This window comes from Somniosus microcephalus, unplaced genomic scaffold (genome assembly GCF_052327205.1).
Source record: "Somniosus microcephalus isolate GS21.2 unplaced genomic scaffold, FLI_Smic_1.0 unresolved_chr2, whole genome shotgun sequence".
Lineage (NCBI taxonomy): Eukaryota > Metazoa > Chordata > Chondrichthyes > Squaliformes > Somniosidae > Somniosus > Somniosus microcephalus.
Window position 1 is genome coordinate 20,698,769 of NW_028225180.1, and position 27,130 is coordinate 20,725,898.

General features: G+C 54.3%; 1 protein-coding gene across 1 annotated transcript in view; it reads right to left on the reverse strand.

The window, feature by feature from the left end:
- Positions 1–26,487, reverse strand: part of unc93b1 (unc-93 homolog B1, TLR signaling regulator) — a 45,787-nt gene extending 19,300 nt beyond the window's left edge. The window contains 2 exon segments of the mRNA XM_085975582.1: positions 24,289–24,401; positions 26,363–26,487. Of these exon segments, the coding sequence (XP_085831708.1) occupies positions 24,289–24,384 (96 nt within the window). The 5' untranslated portion in view covers positions 24,385–24,401; positions 26,363–26,487.
- Between the last annotated feature and the right edge of the window lie 643 nt (positions 26,488–27,130).

Sequence of the window (27,130 nt, forward strand, 5' to 3'; positions counted from 1 at the left end):
CTGGTTGAGGGTGGCCGCCAAGGCGAAGTCGGACGCATCACTTTCCACTTGAAATGGAGTGTTCTCGTCCACTGCCTGTAGCGTGGCCCGCTCAATATCCTGCTTAATGCTTTTGAAGGCGGCGTGGGCCTCAGCAGAGAGCGGAAAAGAGGATGCTTTCAAGAGGGGGCGGGCTTTGTCGGAGTAGTTGGGGACCCATTGGGAATAGTAAGAAAATAACCCCAGGCACCTTTTCAGGGCTTTGGGAGTGTTGGGCAGGGGCAGCTCCCGTAGGGGGCGCAATCGGTCGGGGTCTGGTCCGATTTCCCCATTCTCCACCACGCTGCCCAGTATGCAGAGGCGCGTGGTGTTGAAAACGCACTTGTCCTCGTTATAGGTGAGGTTGAGTTTTTGTGCGGTTTTCAGGAACCTCTCGAGGTTCGAGTCGTGATCCTGCTGGTTGTGACCGCAGATGGTGACGTTGTCGAGGTAGGGGAAGGTTGCCTGCAAGTGGTGGTCATCGACCATGCGATCCATCTCCCTCTGAAAGACCGAGACCCCGTTCGTCACCCCAAAGGGGACTCTGAGGAATTGGTAGAGGCGTCCGTTCGCCTCGAAGGCGGTGTACGGGCGGTCCTCTGGTCTGATAGGGAGCTGGTGGTACGCTGACTTGAGGTCGATGGTGGAGAACACCCGGTATTGGGCGATTTGGTTCACCATTTCTGATATGCGGGGTAGCGGGTAGGCGTCTAGTAGGGTGTACCTGTTGATCGTTTGACTATAGTCGATCACCATCCGTTTCTTCTCGCTACCCCTTACCACTACCACTTGGGCGCGCCACGGGCTGTTGCTGCGTTCAATAATGCGCTCTTTCAGGAGCCTGTCTACCTCGGTCGCGATAAACCGCTTGTCCTCCCAGCTGTACCTCCTGCTTTTGGTCGCTATTGGCTGGCAGTTAGGGGTAAGGTTCGCGAATAGCGAAGGCGGCTTTACCTTCAGGGTAGCCAGACCGCACACTGTGAGGGGCGGCTGGGACCCACCGTACTTGAGCGTGATGCTTTGGTGGTTGCACTGGAAATCCAAACCCAAGATCACGCTCGCACATAGATTCTTCATGATTAATACTTTAAAATTATCATACACAGTTCCGTTAACGCACAATTGTACCGTGCAGTAACCCAGAATGGTCGATGTCTGAGTTTTGTCAGCCATAGAGATGGTACCCTGAGCAGGGACCACCTTTAGGGAGAGTTGTTGTGCCAGTTCTGGGTGGATAAAGCTCTCCGTGCTTCCACTGTCAATTAAGCATTTAACCCGGCACCCATTTACCTCGATGTCCACCATTGATTTGGATAGCGGGTGCGGCGTGGTCTGGTCCACTGTGACCGATGCCACTGTAGGGCCCTGATCGAGACAAGATGGCGTCCACGCTGTCTGCTCATAAGATGGCGGACCCCACGAGGTCGGGCAAGATGGCGTCCAAGATGGCCGCTCCCACGGCGCACACGCGGCGGTGGCAGGTTTTCCGGCGGTTGGTTTTCCGGCGGGGTTCCCTCTGCACACCTTCCCGAAGTGCCCCTTCTTACCGCACTTAAAGCAGGTGGTGCCTTTCGCCGGGCACAGGTTTCTGGTGTGCTTTGGCTGCCCGCAGAAGTAGCAGTTGGGTCCTTGACGCGTCGCGGCTGTCGTAGGGCTTCTGGGGGGAGAGCTGGGCCCCGCCGGTGTCGGGCTGCCGGGCGGGGAAGATGCCTTCCAAGATGGCGGTGCCCTCGGCGCACACGTGGCGGCGTGGGCGGCGCGGGCTGAAGAGTAGGCGTCCGAGTTTCTCTGGGCCATCTCCAGGGACCGCGCGGTGTCCGCAGCTTGTTTCAGGTCCAACTCCGTTTTTTCCAGCAGTCTTTGCCGGATGTGAGTGGAGCTGAGGCCTGTGATAAAGGCATCGCGAACAAGCTCGTCGGTGTACACTGCGGCTTTTACATCTCGGCACTTACAGTCCTTGCCAAGCTTTTTCAGGATGCTTAGGAACTCCTCCACCGATTCCCCAGGTCGCTGTGCGCGAGTAGAGAGTAGATGCCTAGCATACACCTCATTCGTAGGCTGCTGGTAATGCGCCTTTAAGGTGTTGCAGGCGGCCAGGTACGTATCGGCGTCTTGGATGAGGGGGTAAACCCGGTGGCTTACCCAATTCCGTAGCATTCCGAGTCTCATCTTCGCAGTGTCCGTAGCGTCGTGTCCGTAGCGTCTTTGACGGCTGCGGAATTGTCCAGGAAGAATTCCATACAGTCAAACCAGTGTCCGAAGCGTGCTGATGCGTCCGGAGCATGTTGATCCAAATCCAAACGTTCGGGTTTCAGGAGTTGATCCATAGTGTTGAAAATTGAGTTAATAAAATTGATGTGCCTCAATTATTCCGAGACTCGAAGTTAGCAGAACAAAAGTAAGGTTTTTATTAACTCAGAACATAACACGTAAAATAGAGAGATGTCTACCTTCAGGAGGCTGATGCCCGACTGAAGTTAGATTACAAAGGAGCCAGGTAAGGGCGGAGCCCTGCACACAACCAGTTCCAGCACATTCCAATACATAATACATGAGGACTGGGGGAAGGGAAAAGACACAGAAAGCAGGCAGTTACAAGACACAGAAAACAGGCAGTGATGAATGGAATATATTTCATCACACTGTGCCCCACACACACACACACACACACACACACACAGAGCAGGAAAGGCCCAGGCTCCATCCCCGGCCTAGAGCCCCCCCCACACACACAGAGCAGGAAAGGCCCAGGCTCCATCCCCGGCCTAGAGCCCCACACACAGAGCAGGAAAGGCCCAGGCTGCATCCCCGGCCTAGAGCCCCCCCCACACACACAGAGCAGGAAAGGCCCAGGCTCCATCCCCGGCCTAGAGCCCCACACACACACACACAGAGCAGGAAAGGCCCAGGCTCTGTCCCCGGCCTGTGCCCCACACACAGAGCAGGAAAGGCCCAGGCTCCATCCCCGGCCTGGAGCCCCACACACACACACACAGAGCAGGAAAGGCCCAGGCTCCATTCTCGGCCTGTGCTGATCTCACACCCGGTGCATTACTGAGCCCCACACACAACAACAATTTGTATTTATATAGCACTTTTAACATAGTAAAACATCCCAAGGCACTTCACAGGAGCGTAAATCAGACATAATTTGACACCGAGTTGCATAAGGAGATATTAGGGCAGATGACCAAAAGCATGTTCAAAGAGGGAGGTGTTGTGTATGTACCTTTAAGAGAGAACTGCTTTTATACTGTAGTACCGGCAGTGACCACACCTGTATATAAAGCCGTAGCAGGCTTCTGTACTTTCAGTTTCCAGCATACCCTCTGTTCAGTAAACACCTGTTATTACCGTTCTCCTGCAGTCCGTGTGTTATTGATACGCAGACACTACACTGGCGACGAGCAGGTTCGAACTCACCTGCAGTACTGCATCACCTCGCGGGGATCCATCCCTGAAAAGAAGCTTCTTGGAGGTTGAAGCCAGAGCAACGGGCGTCGACCGTGGGCAACCGCCCAGTGATCCATCGGAGTTCAGTGAATCGCAGGGGAAGCTGTGGAGAGCTGGGCTTGGCTCCCCAGTCAAGGTGTTCCAGCAAATCGTGCTGGTAGCAGGTAGTGCGTTGACCCTTCCGGACTGCGGCGGGCTTGAGCTCGATCGAGCGGCTCTGCAAGGGGGCCGTGCAGCGTCGTCGGGAAGGAAAAGAGAGAGGGTGGAGCGCACAGGGCGTGGTCGGTGCTCAAGAGCCGGGCAGCGTTAGAGAAAATGAAACGAGGGGAAGGAAAAGAGACGCGCAGTGGACAGCGTCGAAGAAGAATAAAACTAAGAAAATTAATTAACAAAAGAGAGACGCGCTGAAGCCGTGGGGCGCCGCCATTATTATCTAGAACGCTAGGAGCAGCATTGGCAGCAAGGGGGAAGAAGGAAAAGCGCGGGAGGCGCCATTTTAATCCATTGGGGAAGAAGGAAAAGCGCGGGAGGCGCCATTTTAAACCACCCAAGATGCCGAAGAGTGGCAGTATCACTGCTTTCGACAACGAAATAGAAGACTGGACCACGTATGTGGAAAGAATTGAAGTGTACTGCAAGGCAAATGAGGTGGCCGATGAAAAGAAGGCGTCGGTATTATTAAATTTGATGGGCGCGAGAACGTACGGCCTATTGCGGAATTTAATTACCCCAGCTAAACCAATGGAGAAAAGCTTTGAAGAGATTGTCAATATCTTACAGGAACATCTAAACCCTACACCGCTGCTGATAGCAGAAAGATTCAAGTTCCATAAAAGAAACCAGCACAAAGATGAGAGTAATGCTGACTATCTTACGGAACTACGCAAGTTATCAAAGCACTGCCAGTTCGGAGCAGGACTGGCAGATACCTTACGGGATAAGTTTGTCTGTGGGCTCCAGAGTGAAGGAACCCAGAAACGACTACTTTCAGAAAAGGACCTTACGTTAGAAAAGGCTTTCAGCGTGGCAGTATCCTACGAAGCAGCAGCACAGGGAGCTGCGGAAATACAACAGAAACCGCAAGAATATAGCACCAACTAAATGGCATATGGAGCAGAAAAGTGCTATCGCTGCGGCAGAACAACCCATGACCAGAAGGATTGCTGGTTTAAGGGCAAAGTATGCAGGCAATGTGGAAAAGTGGGACACATAGCACGAGTCTGCAGGTCGGGAAAGAAAACCAACACTAAAAGAACTACTAAGGAAAAGTACAAGAAAGTAAAAAAAATGACAGACAGTAGTTCAGAAGATCAGGAGAGTGATAATGACTCCGGGAGCAGGAGACTAAGTTGTCTAAAGTTACACAACGTGATCGCAAAGGAGGACCACCGAACCATTTGGGTCAGCCTCATGATAGCAGGGTCCCAAGTAAAGATGGAATTGGACACAGGATCAGCCCTAACAGTCATGAATCGACGAGACTACGAGCGGCTATTCTCACACATACCCTTGAAGAACACGTCCATTGTATTGAAGACATATACGGGGCAAAAAGTCTACCCCAGAGGAAAAATAAGGGTGCCCGTTAAATACAACGGCAAGGAAACACAGAAACTGTATCTATATATACTACAAGATGGAGGACCACCATTATTGGGACGGGAATGGATCCGAAAAATACAATTGGATTGGCATTCCATTCAGGCGCTAACTGTGGCTGACAAAAAGGATGACGACGTCACACCTGGACGACTGTCAAAAATTCTAACTGACGCGAAAGAGGTGTTCCAGCAAGGATTTAGGTCTCTAAAAGGCGTAACGGCAACGATAAAAGTTGAAGATAATGCAAACCCAAAATTTTTTACGGCCAGACCGGTACCGTATGCGATCTGCCCAGCCGTCGAAGCAGAGCTGGAGAGTCTGGAGCGTTCAGGTGTGCTGTCAAAGGTGGACTGGAGCGAGTGGGCCACATCCATCGTTCCTGTAATGAAGAAATCATTGAGCAGCATGCCTGGGGAGCCGAAGAAGGTTCGCATCTGTGGGGACTTTAAGGTAACTGTGAACCCAGTCCTGCACACAGTACAATATCCACTTATCCATTTCCTCGGATAGAAGATATTTTCGCCTCACTATCTGGAGGGAAATGCTTTACGAAGATTGATCTGGCCCAAGCATATCTACAAATGGAGGTAGAAGATGCATCTAGAAAATACCTCACGATAAACACTCACAAAGGTCTTTACTAGTACAACCGACTGGTATTCGGGGTAGCATCAGCTCCGGCTATTTGGCAGAGGGCGATGGAACAAGTCCTGCAAGGGATCCCGGGGACCCAGTGTTATTTGGACGACATCCTGGTTACGGGCGAAAATGACAATGAACACCTTGCCAACCTGGAGCAGGTGCTCACTAGATTACAAGAATATGGGCTACGAGCCAGCCGCCCCAAATGCGAGTTTTTCAGGAAACACATCTCGTATTGTGGCCACGTGATTGATGAAGAGGGGTTACATAAGTCCCCAGACAAGATTGAGGCCATAGTCAAGGCTCCAGCACCGGAAAATGTGTCACAACTGAGGTCGTTCCTCGGGTTGGTGAACTACTACCATAAGTTCTTGCCAAATTTATCTACAATTCTGCACCCACTGAACGCCCTGCTGCAAACTGGAGTAGCATGGAAATGGAGTGATGAGTGGAAGCGTGCCTTTCAAAAATGTAAATGCCTAATCACTTCAAAAGAAGTATTGGCCCACTACAATCCAACACTACCGATTCGGTTGGCATGTGATGCGTCTCCCTACGGCATTGGAGCGGTGCTGTCACACAAATTCCTTGACGGTTCAGAGAGGCCAATAGCCTTTGCGTCGCGCTCGTTAACCTCAGCCGAGCGTAACTACGCCCAGATTGACGGGGAGGCCCTCAGCCTGGTGTGGGGGGTGAAGAAGTTCAATCACTATCTGCATGGGCAGAAATTCACCCTACTGACTGATCACCAGCCTCTTGTCTCCATTTTTAACCCAAAGAAGGGCGTTCCGGTGATGACAGCGCAACGGCTGCAAAGATGGTCACTTTTTCTAGGGGCACATCAAGACGACATAGAGTACAAGGGTACGAAACAGCATGGAAACGCTGATGGGCTGTTGCGCCTGCCGTTGCCTACGGTGGAGGAAGCACCTGCAGTGGACCCTGTTGAGATATTCCATGTGACCATAGTCGAATGTCAACCTGTTACAAACTCAAGTATAGAGAAGGAAACCCGAAATGACCCGACACTCTCTCGGGTCTATGATTTGACGGTGAAGGGATGGCCAGCACATGGCGACTCACTGTTGCCAGCATTCTCGCCAAGGAGAGAACAGCTGTCAGTGTGCCGGGGGACCTTGATGCGTGGATCCCGAGTGGTAATTCCACCCAAGTTGAGAGATAGAGTGCTCAATGAGCTTCATGAGGGTCATCTGGGAGGGGTAAAAATGAAGAGCCTAGCCAGGGCGTTTGTGTGGTGGCCGGGAATCGATAAAGAAATCGAGGAAATGACCAAGAGATGCACAGGATGCCAGAAAGACCAAAACGCTCCACCACAGGCCCTTCTACACCCATGGGAGTGGCCCTCATCTCCATGGCAACGGGTACACATTGATTTTGCTGGTCCATTTATGGACTCAATGTTTTTAATCGCCGTGGATGCACATTCGAAATGGCCAGAGGTCATCAAAATGTCCTCCACCACCACGGAGAAAACTATTGCAGTCCTACGGACCATCTTCGCCAGGAATGGCTTGTGATGAAATATGGCATTCATCAGACTCTGTAGTTAACTGTATATATTGTATTGCCTGCCGCGGTGTTTGTACCTTGTATTGTGTATAGGGCACCGCCCCCTTTGTGTGTCGGCTCCACCCAAACCTGGCCCTTGATGCGCTATCAATTACTCATAAAAGACTGAGAGTTAAGAGAGTAACTAAAGGCTTTTATTAACAAAAGAATGAAGGTCTGCCTCGAGTGGTCGACCGGTCCAGAAATACAAAGGGGCTGGGAAGCAGTCACGTTTATACTAGGACTTGTGGGAGGAGTCAGCCGAGGCATGTCCAGGCATGTACACAGTGGAATACAAACAGTGGTTTACCACATTCACCCCTTGTTTAAAATTGAGTCCGGCGGGGTGAAGTGTATTAAAAGTTAGTGTATTGGAGTCTCTCCGGAGGTCTTGTCTGCCGCTGTGATCGGCGTGGCGACGGCAGGGGTAGTGGAGCTTCCGGCGTCGAGTCCCGCGTAGGCTGTGGCACAGGCGTGTCGTCCTCGTAGATGTCGAGCGGGTCGCTGGGCCCAGGCCTGCCGTCTGCTGGGGCTGGATATCGGATCGTGGGGGGGGTGGTAGTGAGTAGTGGGTTACTGCGGCCCCCGAGGGTGCAAGGTCTCTTATGGAGACTGTGTCCTCCCGCCCGTCCGGGTATGCAATGTAAGCATACTGGGGGTTGGCATGGAGGAGGTCGACCCTCTCGACCAGGGGGTCCGTTTTATGGGTCCTCACGTGCCTTCTCAGTAGGACCGGCCCTGGGGACGTCAGCCATGGCGGTAGCGATGTCCCCGATGTGGACTTCCTTGGGAAGACAAACATTTTCTCATGAGGGGTGGCGTTAGTGGCAGTGCAGAGCAGTGACCGAATAGAGTGGAGCGCATCGGGGAGCACATCCTGCCAGCGGGAGGTTGGAAGGCCCCTAGACTTTAAGGCTAGCAGGGCGGCCTTCCAAACTGTCGCATTTTCTCTTTCCACCTGTCCGTTCCCCCGGGGGTTGTAACTGGTGGTCCTGCTTGTGGCAATACCCCTAGTTAGCAGGTACTGACGGAGTTCGTCGCTCATAAACGATGAGCCCCGGTCGCTATGGATATAGCTGGGGAAACCGAACAGGGTGAAGAGGTCGTTCAGACATTTAATGACCGTGGCACTGGTCATGTCCGGGCAGGGGATGGCGAACGGGAAACGGGAGTACTCATCAATAATATTGAGGAAGTACACATTGCGGTCGGAGGAGGGGAGAGGCCCTTTAAAATCAACACTCAGGCGCTCGAAGGGGCGAGTGGCTTTTATCAGGTGGGCCCTGTCTGGTCTATAAAAGTGCAGTTTGCACTCAGCGCAGACTTGGCAGTGCCTGGTCATGGTCCTGACCTCCTCAATAGAGTAAGGCAGGTTGCGGGCCTTGATGAAGTGGAAGAACCTGGTGACCCCCGGGTGGCAGAGGTCATTGTGGAGGGCCCGCAGTCTATCGATCTGCGCGCTGGCGCAGGTGCCACGCGATAGCGCATCCGGGGGTTCATTGAGCTTCCCGGGCCGGTACAAGATCTCGTAATTGTAGGTGGAAAGTTCGATTCTCCACCTCAAGATCTTGTCATTTTTGATTTTGCCCCTCTGCTTGTTGTTAAACATGAAAGCAACTGAACGCTGGTCAGTGAGCAGGGTAAATCGTTTTCCGGCCAGGTAGTGCCTCCAATGACGCACAGCCTCCACAATCGCCTGGGCCTCCTTCTCAACAGCGGAGTGTCTGGTCTCCGGGCCTTGGAGGGTTCGTGAAAAGAAGGCCACGGGTCTCCCCGCCTGATTGAGGGTAGCGGCCAGGGCAAAGTCGGATGCGTCGCTTTCCACCTGGAAGGGGATGGATTCGTCCACTGCATGCATGGTGGCTTTGGCAATGTCTTCCTTGATACGGTGGAAGGCTAAGCGGGCCTCTGCCGTCAAGGGAAAAGAGGTGGACTTGATCAGCGGATGGGCCTTGTCCGCATAGTAGGGGACCCACTGGGCATAATAGGAGAAAAACCCTAGGCACCTCTTCAGGGCCTTGAGGCAGTGGGGCAGTGGGAGTTCCATAAGGGGACCGCATCCGGTCGGGGTCGGGGCCGATGACCCCGTGTTCCACAACACAGCCAAGGATGGCGATGCGGTTTGTGCGGAATATGCACTTCTCCTTGTTATATGTCAGGTTCAGGAGTTGGGCGGTGCGGAGGAATTTTTCGAGGTTTGCGTCATGGTCCTGCAAGTCACGGCCGCAGATGGTCACATTGTCCAGATATGGGAAAGTGGCCTGCAACGCATTTTGATCGACCATCCGGTCCATCTCCCTTTGGAAGACGGAGACCCCGTTGGTGACGCCAAAGGGAACCCTAAGGAAGTGATAGAGGCGGCCATTTGCCTCAAAGGCAGTATACTGGCGGTCCTCAGGGCGGATAGGGAGCTGGTGGTACGCTGATTTCAGGTCAATGGTCAAGAAGACGCGGTACTGCGCGATCTGGTTGACCATATCAGCTATGCGGGGGAGTGGGTAGGCGTCCAGCAGGGTGTAGCGATTTATTGTCTGGCTGTAGTCGATGACCAGGCGCTGCTTCTCGCCGGTCTTAACGACCACAACCTGGGCTCGCCAGGGGCTGGTGCTGCCCTCAATAATCCCCTCTTTCAGGAGCCGCTCCACTTCGGTTTTAATGAAAACCCTGTCCCCGGCACTGTATCGCCTGCTCTTTGTGGCGATGGGCTTACAGTCGGGGGTGAGGTTAGCAAACAGTGGGGGGGGGGGTGACTCTGAGTGTGGAGAGGTTGCACCTGGTGCGCGGCGGGCAATTTGGAAGCTGCTGGCTGCGGACTGTGAGGGGGGTAGGGGTCCACCGTACGCCATCGTAACACTTTTAAGGTGGCACTGAAAATCTAACCCCAGCAGGACTGCAGCGCAGAGGTCGGGCAGGACCAGAAGTTTAAAATGATCGTACACGGTCCCGTCTACTACGAGTGTCACTACGCAGTCGCCGCCGATGTCCGCTGACTGGGACTCGGAGGCCATAGAAATCCGCTGGTGCGCAGGCAGGACTGGGAGAGAGCAACGCCACACCGTGTCGGGGTGGATGAAGCTCTCCGTGCTCCCAGAGTCAAAAAGGCAGATTGTATCGTGGCCATTTACCTTAATGTCCATTGTGGAACTGGCCAGCTGGTGCGGTCTCGCTTGGTCCAGTGTAACGGATGCCAGCGTAGGGGTCGGTGTGTCGCTGCGGGTATCAGATGAGGCGGTGTTGGGGGCCTGCTGCGTTCCGGCTGTCGTCCAAGATGGCGGCGTCCATGATCCCCATGTGGCTGGAGGCGTCCAAAATGGCTGCTGTACCGGTGGTTCGCACATGGCCGGGGAGGCCCAAGATGGCGGCCCGCATGGCCCACACGCGGCGCTGCTGGGGTTCGGGGTGGCTTTGGCCCTGCAGACGCTAGCGTAGTGTCCCTTCTTCCCGCAGCCAGAGCAGATCGCGTTTTTCGCCGGGCAGCGCGCTCTGGGGTGTTTTGCCTGGCCACAGAAGTAGCATTTCTGGCCTTGGGGCACTGCTGTCTGGCCTTGGGACACTGCTGCGGTAGTTGGGCCGTTGCTGGGGTGTGGCTGGGGTGGCACGGCGCTATGAGGCGGTCCTACCGTGTCCCAGGCTGTCATTCCCCGCGGCGTCCGCGGTGCAGAGGAGTAGGCATCCATGCCCCGGTAGGCTGCATCCAATGATAGTGCGAGTTCAGAGGCCTTGTTGAGGTCGAGGTCACTCTGCTCCAACAGTCTCTGTCGGGTGTAATTGGATCTGTGGCCCGCTACAAAAGCGTCCTGGACAAGTTCCTCTGTGTACACGGCGGCCTTTACATCCTTACAACCACAGGCCCGGCCAAGCACAGACAGTGCCTGAAGGTATTCCACGGTCGATTCCCCAGGTTGTTGTTTACGACTCCCCAGAAGGTGCCTGGCGTACACTTCGTTCACTGGGCGCGTGTACTGGTCCTTGAGGAGCTTGATAGTGTCCGCGTACGAGGTCGCGTCTTGGATGACCGAGTACACTCGGTGGTTCACTTTGGAGGTCAGGACATCCAGTTTGTCCTCGTCCGATTTGATTGCTGCGGAGGCGGTCAGGAATTTTTCGAAACACTTAAGCCAGTGAGTAAACTTGGTGGATGAGTCCACCTCCCGATGATCTAAGTCCAGGCATGCTGGTGTGAGGATCTTCTCCATTATAAAAATTTTGTTAATAAAATTGATGCGCTATCAATTACTCATAAAAGACTGAGAGTTAAGAGAGTAACTAAAGGCTTTTATTAACAAAAGAATGAAGGTCTGCCTCGAGTGGTCGACCGGTCCAGAAATACAAAGGGGTTGGGGAGCAGTCACCTTTATACTAGGACTTGTGGGAGGAGTCAGCCGAGGCATGTCCAGGCATGTACACAGTGGAATACAAACAGTGGTTTACCACAGCCCTACTTAAGACAAGTCCAGGCTTGTCCTGCAGTAGAACAGCAGCACGCTAGGTGAAGCTAGGTGCAGACATCGGCATCTTTTCTTTGCTAATAAAAGCCTTGTTTTATTCTGCTAACTTCGAGTCTTGAAGTTATTGAGGCACATCAATTTTATTAGCAAACTTTTAACGATGGATCAACTTTTGAAACCGGAACGCTTGGATTTGGACCCGCATGCTTCGGATGCATCGGCACGGTTTGGACACTGGTTCCAGTGCTTGGAATTCTTTATGGCCAACTCCGAAGCCGTCACAGCCTCTACAGCCACCGGAGATGTGAAATTCAGGATCCTGCAGAATCGGGTAAGCCACCGGGTTTTTCCACTCATACAAGACGCCACCAGCTACCTGGATGCCTGCAACATTCTAAAGGCCCACTATCAGCGGCCTACCAACGAGGTGTACGCCAGGCACCTGCTTGCTACCTGCACACAGCGACCCGGAGAGTCGCTAGAGGACTTTCTAGTCACCCTAAAAGTGCTTGGCAAAGACTGCAAATGCAAAGACGTGAAAGCCACGCTATACACAGACGAGCTGATTCGGGATGCCTTTATCGCAGGCCTTAGCTCTAATTACATCCGGCAGAGACTGCTAGAGAAAACGGGCCTAGATCTGACACAGGCTGTGGACACAGCGCGATCGTTGGATGTGGCTCAGAAGAACTCTGACTCCGACTCGTCAGGCCGCGCGGCCCACGCCGCCTCTGTTTCCCAGCCCGGTAGCCCAACACCGTCGGGGCCCTGCTCTCCCCCCAGAAGCCCTACGACCGCCGCGACACATCGGGGCCCCAAATGCTACTTCTGCGGGCAGCCGAAGCACACCAGGAACCTGTGCCCGGCGAAAGGCACCACCTGCAGTAAGTGCGGTAAGAAGGGGCACTTTGGGAAGGTGTGCAGAGGGAACCCCGCAGGCAAAACCGCCACCGCCGCGTGCGCGTCGTGGGAGCGGCCATCTTGGACACCATCTTGTCCGACCTCGTGGGGTCCGCCATCTCGCGAGCAGACAGCGTGGACGCCATCTTACCCGGCCTCGTGTGGCCCACCATCTTGTCCCGATCAGGGCCCTAGAGTGGCGTCGATCACAGTGGACCAGTCCAGACCGCACCCACTATCCAAATCGATGGCGGACATGGAGGTAAACGGGTGCAAGGTTAAATGTTTAATTGACAGCGGGAGCACGGAGAGCTTCATTCACCCTGATCTGGTACAACGACTCTCTCTAACTATAGTCCCTACTCAGGGCAGGATCTCTATGGCCGACAAAACCCAGATATCGACTATTGCGGGTTACTGCGCGGTACGATTGTCCGTTAAAGACACTGCATATAATAATTTTAAACTGTTAATTATGAAAGATTTATGTGTGAGCGTGATCTTGGGCCTGGATTTTCAGTGCCACCACCAAAGCATCACGCTCAATTTCGGTGGGACCCAGCCGCCCCTCACAGTGTGCGGTCTGGCTACCCTGAAGGTAAAGCCGCCTTCGCTATTCGCGAACCTTACCCCTAACTGCCGGCCAATAGCGACCAAAAGCAGGAGGTACAGCTGGGAGGACAGGCGGTTTATCGCGACCGAGGTAGACAGGCTCCTGAAGGAGCGCATTATCGAACACAGCAACAGCCCGTGGCGCGCCCAAGTGGTGGTGGTGAGGGGTAGCGAGAAGAAGCGGATGGTGATTGACTATAGTCAAACAGTCAACATCTATACCCAACTAGACGCCTACCCGCTACCCCGCATATCCGAGATGGTGAACCAAATCGCCCAATACCGGGTGTTCTCCACCATCGACCTCAAGTCAGCGTACCACCAGCTCCCTATCAGACCAGAGGACCGTTCGTACACCGCCTTCGAGGCAAACGAACGCCTCTACCAGTTCCTCAGAGTCCCCTTTGGGGTGATGAATGGGGTCTCGGTCTTTCAGAGGGAGATGGACCGCATGGTCGATGACCACCACTTGCAGGCAACCTTCCCCTATCTCGACAACGTCACCATCTGCGGCCACAACCAACAGGACCACGACTCAAACCTCGCGAGGTTTCTGAAAACCGCACAAAAACTCAACGCCACCTACAACGACGACAAGTGCGTTTTCAACACCACGCGCCTTTGCATACTAGGCAGCGTGGTGGAGAATGGGGAAATCGGACCAGACCCCGACCGATTGCGCCCCCTACGGGAGCTGCCCCTGCCCAACACTCCCAAAGCCCTGAAAAGGTGCCTGGGGTTATTCTCGTATTATGCCCAATGGGTCCCTAACTACTCCGATAAAGCCCGTCCCCTCTTGAAAGCATCCTCTTTCCCGCTCTCTGCTGAGGCCTATGCTGCCTTCAAAAGCATTAAGCAGGATATTGAGCAGGCCACGCTACAGGCAATGGACGAGAACACTCCCTTTCAAGTGGAAAGTGATGCGTCTGACTTTGCCTTGGCGGCCACCCTCAACCAGGCAGGGCGGCCCGTAGCTTTCTTCTCGAGGACCCTCCAGGGGCCCGAGATCAGACACTCCTCCGTGGAAAAGGAGGCCCAAGCCATCGTGGAGGCAGTGCGCCACTGGCGGCACTACCTAGCCGGCAAACGCTTCACCCTATTTACCGACCAGCGGTCGGTAGCGTTTATGTTCAATAATAAACAGAGGGGGAAGATTAAAAATGATAAGATTCTTCGGTGGCGGATCGAGCTCTCCACCTTCGAGTACGACATCATATACCGGCCGGGGGCCCTTAACGAATCCCCCGACGCCCTCTTACGAGGGATGTGTGCCAACGCCACCGGGGATCGACTACAGACCCTCCACAATGACCTCTGCCACCCAGGGGTCACACGGCTGTTCCACTTCATAAAGTCCCGCAACTTACCCTACTCGATTGAGGAAGTTCGGTCTCTGACCAGGAACTGCCGCACTTGCGCTGAGTGCAAGCCTCGGTTCTACCGCCCGGATAGAGCCCACCTAATCAAAGCTACACGGCCCTTTGAGCGGCTTAGCTTAGATTTCAAGGGCCCCCTCCCGTCCGTCGACCGCAATGTTTACTTCCTGAACATTGTGGACGAATACTCCCGTTTCCCATTTGCCTTCCCCTGCCCAGACATGACCAGCGCCACGGTCATTAAATGCCTCAACAGCCTGTTCTGCCTGTTCGGTATGCCAAGCTATATCCACACGGATAGGGGGGCGGCCTTCATGAGTGAAGAGCTACGCCAGTACATGCTGTCCAAGGGGATTGCCACGAGCCGTACCACCAGCTACAACCCCCGGGGTAACGGTCAGGTGGAGCGAGAGAACGGGACAGTATGGAGGGCAGTCACCCTAACTCTAAGGACCAAGAGCCTCCCTATCTCCCGCTGGCAGGAAGTCCTCCCAGGTGTGCTCCACTCAATACGGTCACTATTGTGTACCGCCACTAATGCCACGCCTCATGAGCTAATGTTTGCGTTTCCCCGGAAATCCACCTCAGGCGTATCCATACCGCCATGGCTCTCCACCCCAGGTCCGGTACTTCTGCGAAAGCATGTGAGGGGCCACAAGACGGACCCCCTCGTGGAGCCAGTGCACCTGCTCCACGCCAACCCACAATATGCGTATGTCCGGCACGCCGACGGACGGGAGGACACTGTGTCCATAAAAGACCTCGCCCTAGCCGGTAACAACAGCAACAACGACAACGACGACAACAACCACAACAACTATTACCCGCCCACTCCACCCACTATTCTTTCATCACCCCTGGAAGAACACCAGCCAACGGTACCCCCACCACCTACGCCCCCACCACCTACTCCTTCAACAACCCCGGTGGCGCCCCCGGCAGAGACCCAGGAGACCACCCGGGACACCCAGCCGGCACCCGCGGCACCGCAACCGTTACGTCGGTCACAGAGGACTATCACACCCCCGGACAGACTAAATCTGTAGAAGGGGTGAATGTGATGAAATATGCCATTCATCAGACTCTGTAGTTAACTGTATATATTGTATTGCCTGCCCCGGTGTTTGTACCTTGTATTGTGTATAGGGCACCGCCCCCTTTGGGTGTCGGCTCCACCCATACCTGGCCCTACTTAAGACAAGTCCAGGCTTGTCCTGCAGTAGAACAGCAGCACGCTAGGTGAAGCTAGGTGCAGACACCGGCATCTTTTCTTTGCTAATAAAAGCCTTGTTTTATTCTGCTAACTTCGAGTCTTGAAGTTATTGAGGCACATCATGGCTTGCCAGAACAGATTTGCTCTGACAATGGACCACAGTTTGTGTCCGAGGATTTCCGGAGGTTTTTGAGGAATAATGGGGTAAAGCATTACACATCTGCCCCATATCATCCAGCCACAAATGGATTGGCTGAGAGGTTTGTTCAGACCTTTAAAAAAGCAATACAGGCGATGTATAACGACAACATACCACTACAACACAAGGTGGATTATTTCTTGTTTGCTTACCGGAATGCGACACATGCAGTCACCAACCAAGCTCCAGCCATAATGTTCTTTAACCGAAGGTTAAGATGTCGCCTGGATTTGCTCAAACCAAACATAAGACGAGATGTTGAGGATAAGCAATTCCAGCACATAAATGAGAAGCCAACCAGGAGCTTCAAGATAGGGCAACCAGTCTTGGCCCGCAACTACCGAACAGAAAAATGGCAGCCAGGAACGATATGCACACAGCAGGGACCACTAATGTACACAGTGGACGTTGGAGAGAGCATCGTGAGACGCCATGCTGACCAGATTCTAGAGTCACAGGAACAAGTCAAACCCATACCACGAGCATGCGCACCTGGTGATGAACCCGAAGTACAGATTGCGTCTACCTCAGAATCAGTGGTATTGGAAGCTGACGAACCAACCAATGACAATGAGCCAGAATCGACTCCGCCGCAAGAACAGGATACTCGAGAAAGGCGCTATCCAGTCAGGATCAGGAAGCCTCCTCAAAGACTGAACTTATAAATGATTACTTCAGCTGATGTATATAGTACAGAGAAAATTGTAATTGTAATTAGTTATTATTTAATTGTTAAATGAATGTTATGTACTGTTTATCTAAAAGGGGAGGAATTGTTGTGTATGTACTTTTAAGAGAGAGCTGCTTTTATACTGTAGTACCGGCAGTGATCACACCTGTATATAAAGCCGTAGCAGGCTTCTGTACTTTCAGTTTCCAGCATACCCTCTGTTCAGTAAACACCTGTTATTACCGTTCTCCTGCAGTCCGTGTGTTATTGATACGCGGACACTACAGGAGGTTTTAAGGAGCATCTTAAAGGAGGAGAGAGAGGCGGAGAGGTTTAGGGAGGGAAGTTCGGAGCTCGGGGCCCAGGCAACAGAAGGCACGGCCGCCAATGGTGGAGCGATGGAAATCGGGGGATGCGCAAGAGGCCGGAATTGGAGGAGCGCAGAGATCTTGGGGGGTTGTGGGGTTGGAGGAGGTTACAGAGATAGGGAGGGTTGTAGGGCTGGAGGAGGTTACAGAGATAGGGAGTGTTGAAGGGGCTGGAGGAGGTTACAGAGATAGGGAGGGTTGTAGGCTCTGGAGGAGGTTACAGAGATAGGGAGGGTTGTAGGGGCTGGAGGAGATTACAGAGATAGGGAGGGTTGTAGGGGCTGGAGGAGGTTACAGAGATAGGGAGGGTTGTAGGGGCTGGAGGAGTTTACACAGATAGGGAGGGTTGTAGGGCTGGAGGAGGTTACAGAGATAGGGAGGGTTGTAGGGCTGGAGGTGTTTACAGAGATAGGAAGGGTTGTAGGGCTGGAGGTGGTTACAGAGATAGGGAGGGTTGTAGGGGCTGGAGGAGGTTACAGAGATAGGGAGGGTTGTAGGGCTGGAGGTGTTTACAGAGATAGGGAGGGTTGTAGGGCTGGAGGTGGTTACAGAGATAGGGAGGGTTGTAGGGCTGGAGGTGTTTACAGAGATAGGGAGGGTTGTAGGGCTGGAGGTGTTTACAGAGATAGGGAGGGTTGTAGGGCTGGAGGAGGGTACAGAGATAGGGAGGGTTGTAGGGGCTGGAGGAGGTTACAGAGATAGGGAGGGTTGTAGGGGCTGGAGGTGGTTACAGAGATAGGGAGGGTTGTAGGGGCTGGAGGAGGTTACAGAGATAGGGAGGGTTGTAGGGCTGGAGGTGTTTACAGAGAGAGGGAGGGTTGTAGGGGCTGGAGGAGGTTACAGAGATAAGGGAGGGTTGTAGGGCTGGAGGTGTTTACAGAGATAGGGAGGGTTGTAGGGCTGGAGGAAGTTACAGAGATAGGGTGGGTTGTAGGGGCTGGAGGAGGTTACAGAGATAGGGAGGGACGAGGCCATGGAGGGATTTGAAATCAAGGATGAGAATTTTGAAATCGAGGCGTTGCTTAACCGGGAGCCAATGTAGGTCAGCGAGCACAGGGGTGATGGGCGAACGGGACTTGGTGCGAGTTAGGACACGGGCAGCCGAGTTTTGGATGACCTCAAGTTTACGTAGGGTGGAATGTGGGAGGCCGGCCAGGAGTGCGTTGGAATAGTCAAGTCTGGAGGTAACAAAGGCGTGGATGAGGGTTTCAGCAGCGGATGAGCTGAGGCAAGGGCGGAGGCGGGCGATGTTACGGAGATGGAAATCGGTGGTCTTGGTTATGCTGCGGATGTGTGGTCGGAAGCTAATTTCAGGGTTTTAAAAGAAGTGGCTGCAGAGATAGTGGATGCGTTGGTTGTAATCTACCAAAATTCCCTGGATTCTGGAGAGGTCCCAGCGGATTGGAAAACCGCAAATGTAACTCCCCTATTCAAGAGAGGAGGGAGACAGAAAGCAGGAAACTATAGGCCAGTTAGCCTAACATCTGTGTGGTAAACCACTTTTATCGTTCACTATCGTTACACTATGGTTATCACTGTTATATCGTTACACTATGGTTATCACTGTTTACACTGTTGTATCACTACACGAGGTCACCTCTTGTCACGCTGTTATACCTGGGCTGACCACTGCTGACTCCGCCCATGGCTCACCTACCTGCCCAGGTATAAAGGTGGTCGGCTGGCTGGTATTCCTCCTTGTTGGATCCGATCACCCACGAGGGTGGGCTCTGTTATTTAGCCAATAAAAACCTATAGTTACTTTCTTAACTCGTCGCTTTTCATTGGATGAATTGATAGGTATATCAATTTTATTGGCTAAATAACAGAGCCCACCCTCGTGGGTGATCGGTTTATGGTTTGGCTGTAGTCGATGACCAGGCGGTTTTTATTGCCGGTCTTAACGACTACGACCTGAGCGCGCCAGGGGCTGTTGCTCCTCTCGATGATGCCCTCCTTCAGGAGGCGCTGCACTTCAGAGCTAATAAAAGCTCTGTCCCCGGCGCTGTACCGCCTGCTCTTGGTGGCGACGGGTTTACAGTCGCAGGTGAGGTTGGCGAACAGGGAGAGAGGCGGGACCCTGAGGGTGGATAGGCCGCAGGTGGTACGCGGTGGCCGGTTTAAAGGCTGCTGGTTGTAGACTGTGAGTGGGGGGAGGGGTCCACCGTATGCTAGAGTGACACTTTGAAGGTGGGATTGGAAATCCAGCCCTAGTAGGACGGCAGCGCAGAGCTGGGGCAGGACGAGAAGTTTAAAATTTTTATACTCCGTGCCCCTAACCGACAGGGTCACAACACAGTAGCCGCTGATGTCTGTAGAGTGGGACCTAGACGCCATTGAGATCCGGTTGCGCGTTGGACGGACAGTGAGGGAGTAGTGGCTCACCGTGTCTGGATGGATGAAGCTCTCCGTGCTTCCGCTGTCGAACAGGCAGGTCGTGGCGTGGCCGTTTACTCCGATGTCCATCATGGACTTGGACAGGTGATGCGGGCGAGCTTGGTCCAGTGTGACGGAGGCTAGTGTATGGCTGAGCGAGCTGCTGTAGTCTGCGGGTGAGGCGGTGGTCGGGTCTGGAGGCGAGGTGGCGGTCGAGTGTGGTGGGTCCAATGGCGGCGCCCACGAGGTGGAGTAAAATGGCGGAGAAGATGGCTGCCCCCACAACTCACATGTGGCACTGCTGGTGTTGGTGGCCTTGATCAAAGATGGCCGCCCCCATGACTCACACGAGGGGATACTGGCATCTGTGGCCTTGATGAAAGATGGCCGCCCCCACAGCTCGCATGAGGCACTGCTGGTGTCTGTGGCTCTCCCTCTGCAGGCCTTAGCGAAGTGGCCTTTCTTCTGGCAACTGGAGCAAGTCGCGTTTCTCGCAGGGCAGCGTGACCTCGGGTGTTTCGCCTGGCCGCAGAAGAAGCAGCCGGCGGCCCGATCGCGGGGGTCCGATGTCGCAGCCGGTACCGGGGGTGGCGGTCCCGATCGGGTCCGGGACGCTGACGCTGAGGTAGGTCCCAGGGGCGGCGCTGCGAGGGGTATTGCGGTCGGGGTCGGTCCCGAGTCCCAGGGTCGCGAATTACAGTACCTGGAGTACGCCTCGAGGTCCCGATGGGCCACTTCGAGGGAGCGAGCGAGGGCTGCAGCTGTGTTCAGGTCGAGGTCCTTTGCTTCAAGCAGTCTTTGCCGTGAGTAGTCGGACCGCAGGCCTTTCACGAAGGCATCGTGGATATTATCTTCAGTATTTTCTGCCGCCGTTACCGCTTTAAAGTCACAGTCCCTGCCGAGTGTTTGTAGCGCCCGTAAAAATTCATCTACAGACTCTCCTGGCTGTTGCGGGCGGGATCTTAGGAGATGTCTGGCATACATGGAATTTACCGGGCTCCGGTACTGTTGTTTCAGCAGGTTGATGGCGGCTTCGTATGTTTTAAGGTCCCGGATGAGTGCGAATACTTTAGGGCTCACTTGGGCGGTCAGAACTCTTAGCTTGGATCTCTGAGGCACGCCGGATTCTCCCAGGTAGGATTCGAAACAGCTCAGCCAGTGTTCGAAGTCGAGGGCTGAGTTTGCTGCCTGTGGGTTTAGATCCAGGTACGGTGGTCGGAGGGCTCGCAGCCAGGCCGGCTGCTGTGGCTGTTGTAGCTGGGCGTCTGACTGGTCGTGAGGGCCCATAAAATGGACCCCCTGGTCGAGAGGGTGGACCTCTTGCACGCCAACCCCCAGTACGCCTATGTGGCATACCCAGACGGGCGGGAGGACACAGTCTCCTTACGAGACCTTGCACCCTCGGGCACCCCTGAGACACCACCATTACCCCCCACCACTCCCCCAGATCCAGCCCAGGTAGACGGCATGCCGGAACCCCACGAGCCTTCGCCGACCACGCAGACACCAGCATTAACGTCGGATACTGCATCACCGCCGCCGCTGCTGCGACGATCAGAAAGGCTTACGAGGCCTCCGGACAGACTGACATACCCGAACTGGTAGTACACTTCACCCCGCCGGACTCAAATCTAAACAAGGGGTGAATGTGGTAAACCACTTTTATCGTTCACTATCGTTACACTATGGTTATCACTGTTATATCGTTACACTATGGTTATCACTGTTTACACTGTTGTATCACTATACGAGGTCGCCTCTTGTCACGCTGTTATACCTGGGCTGACCACTGCTGACTCCGCCCATGGCTCCACCTACCTGCCCAGGTATAAAGGTGGTCGACTGGCTGGTATTCCTCCTTGTTGGATCCGATCACCCACGAGGGTGGGCTCTGTTATTTAGCCAATAAAAACCTATAGTTACTTTCTAAACTCGTCGCTTTTCATTGGATGAATTGATAGGTATATCAATCTGTCATTGGAAAAATGCCGGAGTCCATTATTAAGGAAGTAATAGCAGGACATTTAGAAAATCATAATAAAACCATGTTGATACTGTTTGATTGTATGAAAGGGAAATGGTGTTTGACAAGATGTAACGAGCAGGGTGGATAAAGGGGAACCAGTAGATGTGGTGTATTTGGATTTCCAGAAAGCATTCGATAAGGTGCCACATAAAAGGTTACTGCACAAGATAAGGGCTCACGGGGTTGGGGGTAATATATTAGCATGGATAGGGGATTGGCTAACTAACAGAAAACAGAGAGTCGGGATAAATGGGTCATGTTCCGGTTGGTAAACGGTAACTAGTGGGGTGCCGCAGGGATCAGTGCTGGAGCCTGAACTATTTACAATCTACATTAATGACTTGGATGAAGGGACCGAGTGTACTGGAGCCAAATTTGCTGATGATACAAAGATAGGTGGGTTCGCAAGTTGTGAGGACACAAAGGGGTTGATTTTCGTGGAGCCGTCAGGCGGGGTTTCAGGCGTGTGGGGGGTGGAAAATCCGGAATTTGGGGGTCCCGACACCATCCTGCCCAAAACCCCGCTCCACGCAACTTTCAGGGGCGGCGGGTACCCGCCCCACACTGGGACCCGCCGAAACCAGGCGGGAAGGGATTAGTGCCAATTAACTGCCTGTTAACAGCCTAATCCCTATTTTGAGGGGTTTCGTGTAGGTTTCCCGACGGCTCCAAACCACGCCAGGTTAGAGCGGGCGGGCCATCGGGTTGAAGGAGTTGGAGGGGTCACGATGTCAGCGCTCAGGTGAGTGATGGGTGCATGAGTGTAAAGGTAAGTGTGTTTGGTGTGTCTAAAGTGTGTAAAGAACTTTTACTTACCTGTACTTACCTTAACAGCCTTTCTTCCTGTAGCCATCGGGAGCCCATCACTCAACCGGCACTTAAAGCTGAACGGCTGCGATCTGTGAAAAGTGACAGCCTTCAACTTTGAGTGCCGGTAAGAGTTCTAACTGAGTCTGTGCAGAAGGACTCATGTTAGAACTCAGAGTGTCAGTGTTTGACAGCTTCAAACAGCTGTGAGACACTGATATTTCATCTGTCAAGAACTCTTGACAGATGAAATTGCAGTCTGTGACGTCACCTGTTGCCGGGTGGCCCTTAATTGGCCTGCTGAGCCCGCTGGGCGGGCTCAACAAGGTCAATCAAGGGGAAATCGCACGGATTGGCCAGACGTCGAAGTAGGCGGGTCTAAAACCCGAAAGTTGTAGTCCCGCCTTCTTCCCGACAGCTTTGGGAAAATCGACCCCAAAGCGTCTGCAAAGAGATATAGATAGGTTCAGTGAGTGGGCAAACATTTGGCAGATGGAGTATAATGTGGGAAAATGTGAGGTTATCCACTTTGTTAGGAAGAATAAAAAAGCAAAATATTATTTAAATGGAGAGATTTTACAAAATGCTGCAGTACAGAGGGACCTGGGGGTCCTCGTACATGAAACATAAAAAGTTAGCATGCAGGTACAGCAAGTAATCAGGAAGGCAAATGGAGTGTTGGCTTTTATTGCAAAGGGTTGGAGTATAAAAGTAGGGAAGTCCTGCTACAACTGTACAGGGCGTTGGTGAGACCACACCTGGAGTACTGCGGACAGTTTTAGTCTCCTTGTTTAAGGAAGGATATACTTGCATTGGAGGCAGTTCAGAGAAGGTTCACCAGGTTGATTCCTGGGATGAAGGGGTTGACTTATGAGGAAAGGTTGAGCAGGTTGGGCCGATACTCACTGGGGTTTAGAAGAATGAGAGGGGATCTTATTGAAACATGTAAGATTCTGAGGGGGCTCGACAAGGTAGATGCAGAGAGGATGTTTCCCCTCGTGGGGGAATCTAGAACTAGGGGGCATAGTTTCAGGATAAGGGGTCACCCATTTAAGACGGAGATGAGGAGGAATTTCTTCTCAGAGGGTCGTGAATCTTTGGAATTCTCTACCCCAGAGAGCTGTGGAGGCCGAGTCAGTGAATATATTCAAGGCCGAGATAGACAGGCATTTGAAAATCAGTGGAATCAAGGTTTATGGGGAGCGGGCGGGCAAGTGGAGCTGAGGCCAAGATCGGATCAGCCATGATCTCATTGAATGGCGGAGCAGGCTCGAGGGGCCGAATGGCCGACTCCTGCTCCTTTCTTATGTTCTAGGTAGAATGGAACCAGGCGAGTGCAGTCATACCCAGCTGGACGATGGTGGAGAGGCGTTGAAGGAGGATGGAGCGGTCAACAGGTCGAGAAGGGATCGTTTGCCTCTGTCACAATCACAAAGGATGTCATTTGTGACTTTGATGAGAGCCGTTTCAGTACTGGTCAGGGGCGGAAACCTGATTGGGAGGATTCAAACACGGAGCTGCGGGAAAGTCGGGCACGGATTTGGGAGGCGAGAACGTGTTCAAGGACTTGCGAGAGGAAAGGGAGGTTGGAGATGGGGCGGTAGTGTGCGAGGACAGAGGGATTTTTTTTGAGGAAAGGGCAGATTTGGAGGAGAGGAGGACAGTACCCGAGGAGAGAGGACCGTTAGCGATAACTGAGCAGGAAAGGCCCAGGCTCCATTCCCGGCCTGTGCTGAATGATCAGAGAGATACCCTTCATCCGCTCCGCCACCTCACCCCTCCCCCAACCCCGGTCTGTGAGTGGGTTTGAACCCAGGTCCCAGAGGGTGAAAGGTCAGTGTCTGACCCCTCACCCCCACGGTCCCACTCAGTCCGCCCGGGAGGGCTCCTGCAGTCGAACTGCCGACAAGTGAGCCTGCGGGTTTAGCATGGGCCATGGTGACCTTTACCCTCCGGACTACCTTTGAGATGCCAGGGGTCAGACTAAAGAGCGGGGTTTCTGTGGTTACCTGGGCGTCGTCGTCAGGGAAACCCATCGCCGGGCACTCGGCTGCCGCCCTCCCATTCTGCCTAGCGTCACGGTAACCGTTGGTGTCGGGTTCCATCGCCTGGCAACTTGTAGCTGAAGAAAGTGAGACGACATTTTGTTTAGAAGTATTTTACGGAACCATCTGCACTGTCAGAGGGGCGGTACTGAGGGAGCGCCGCACTGTCAGAGGGGCAGCACTGAGGGAGCGCCGCACTGTCAGAGGGGCAGCACTGAGGGAGCGTCGCACTGTCGGAGGGTCAGTACTGAGGGAGCGCCGCACTGTCGGAGGGGCAGTACTGAGGGAGTGCCGCACTGTCGGAGGGGCAGCACTGAGGGAGTGCCGCACTGTCGGAGGGGCAGCACTGAGGGAGGGCCGCACAGTCGGAGGGGCAGTACTGAGGGAGTGCCGCACTGTCGGAGGGGCAGCACTGAGGGAGCGCCGCACTGTCGGAGGGGCAGCACTGAGGGAGGGCCGCACTCTCAGAGGGGCAGTACTGAGGGAGCGCCGCACTGTCGGAGGGTCAGTACTGAGGGAGCGCCGCACTGTCGGAGGGGCAGCACTGAGGGAGGGCCGCACTGTTGGAGGGGCAGTACTGAGGGAGTGCCGCACTCTCGGAGGGGCAGTACTGAGGGAGGGCCGCACTGTCAGAGGGGCAGTACTGAGGGAGCGCCGCACTGTCGGAGGGGCAGCACTGAGGGAGGGCCGCACTGTCGGAGGGGCAGTACTGAGGGAGCGCCGCACTGTCGGAGGGGGGAAGTACTGAGGGAGCGCCGCACTGTCGGAGGGGGGAGTACTGAGGGAGCGCCGCACTGTCGGAGGGGCAGTACTGAGGGAGCGCCGCACTGTCGGAGGGGCAGCACTGAGGGAGGGCCGCACTGTCGGAGGGGCAGTACTGAGGGAGCGCCGCACTCTCGGAGGGGCAGTACTGAGGGAGCGCCGCACTGTCGGAGGGTCAGTACTGAGGGAGCGCCGCACTGTCGGAGGGGCAGCACTGAGGGAGGGCCGCACTGTCGGAGGGGCAGTACTGAGGGAGAGCCACACTGTCGGAGGGACAGTACTGAGGGAGCGCCGCACTGTCGGAGGGTCAGTACTGAGGGAGCGCCGCACTGTCGGAGGGGCAGCACTGAGGGAGGGCCGCACTGTCGGAGGGGCAGTACTGAGGGAGAGCCACACTGTCGGAGGGACAGTACTGAGGGAGCGCCGCACTGTCGGAGGGTCAGTACTGAGGGAGCGCCGCACTGTCGGAGGGGCAGTACTGAGGGAGAGCCACACTGTCGGAGGGACAGTACTGAGGGAGCGCTGCACTGTCGGAGGGGGGAGTACTGAGGGAGCGCCGCACTGTCGGAGGGGGGAGTACTGAGGGAGCGCCGCACTGTCGGAGGGACAGTACTGAGGGAGCGCCGCACTGTCGGAGGGGCAGTACTGAGGGAGCGCCGCACTGTCGGAGGGGCAGTACTGAGGGAGCGCCGCACTGTCGGAGGGGCAGTACTGAGGGAGCGCCGCACTGTCGGAGGGGCAGTACGGAGGGAGCGCCGCACTGTCGGAGGGGCAGTACGGAGGGAGCGCCGCACTGTCGGAGGGACAGTACTGAGGGAGCGCCGCACTGTCGGAGGGACAGTACTGAGGGAGCGCCGCACTGTCGGAGGGGCAGTACTGAGGGAGCGCCGTACTGTCGGAGGGGCAGTACTGAGGGAGCGCCGCACTGTCGGAGGGACAGTACTGAGGGAGCGCCGCACTGTCGGAGGGACAGTACGGAGGGAGCGCCGCACTGTCGGAGGGGCAGTACGGAGGGAGCGCCGCACTGTCGGAGTTGGGCGGTCCGGAGTTGATGAAAGGAGCTGCAGGAATGGGAGAGCCTTCTTTGAAGTGAAGTTTGGTTGATTGTCTAAATTTAAACACCTCCCTGCTCATTGCATCAGAGCCTGAGCCGAGTGTGTGGAGGAGCTGCCAGGTTACTGGGATCTCCCTGTGCACTGGGATGCTCACTCAGCGCAGACACAGAACTTTCCAGAGCTGGAGCCAGACTCCAGGACAGGGATTCGCTGCTCCTTACCTGCTCCCGGGCTCCCGGCCTCTCACAATCCCAGCTTCCTCTTTCTTTGCAAGAAACGCACAAGAGCCGGCACTTCCGCATCGAAACTCCCTCTTAAAGCGAGACCGTCCCCTCACACTCTTAAAGCGAGACTGTCAACTCTTAAAGTGAAATAACAACAGGCAACATCCGTGGACAGAAATTTGAGTTGACGTTTCGGGTCGAACCCTTCTTCAAAACTGGAAAGAAAAGATGGATCGGAGGCAGGGCTGCGATCGGACAAAAGAATAAAAGAAACAAAAGAAGTAAAAAAAGAGACAATGAAAGGTGTTAGAAGCTAGACGAGAAGGTAATAGGCTGAGATTGGGTGTGAAGTGTACTGGCAGGGCACGAGATAGCTGACAGGTGTGAGAGAGAAACAAAAGGAAAGGGGGGGGGGGAAGGAGTGGAAAAATTACAAGTAAAAATGTAATAGGGGCCGAGGTTATGATCTGAAATTGTTGAACTCCATATTGAGTCCGGAAGGCTGTAAAGTGTCTAATCGGAAGATGAGGTGCTGTTCCTCGAGTTTACGTTGAGCTTCCGTGGAACAATGCAAGAGCCCGAGTACGGTGAGGTCCGAGTGGGAATGGAGCGGTGAATTGAACTGACAGGTGACCGGAAGCTCAGGGTCACCCTTACGGACTGAACGGAGGTGTTCCGCAAAGCGGTCACCCAATCTACGTTTGGTCTCCCCAATGTAGAGGAGACCACATCGTGAGCAGCGAATACAGTATACTAGATTGCAAG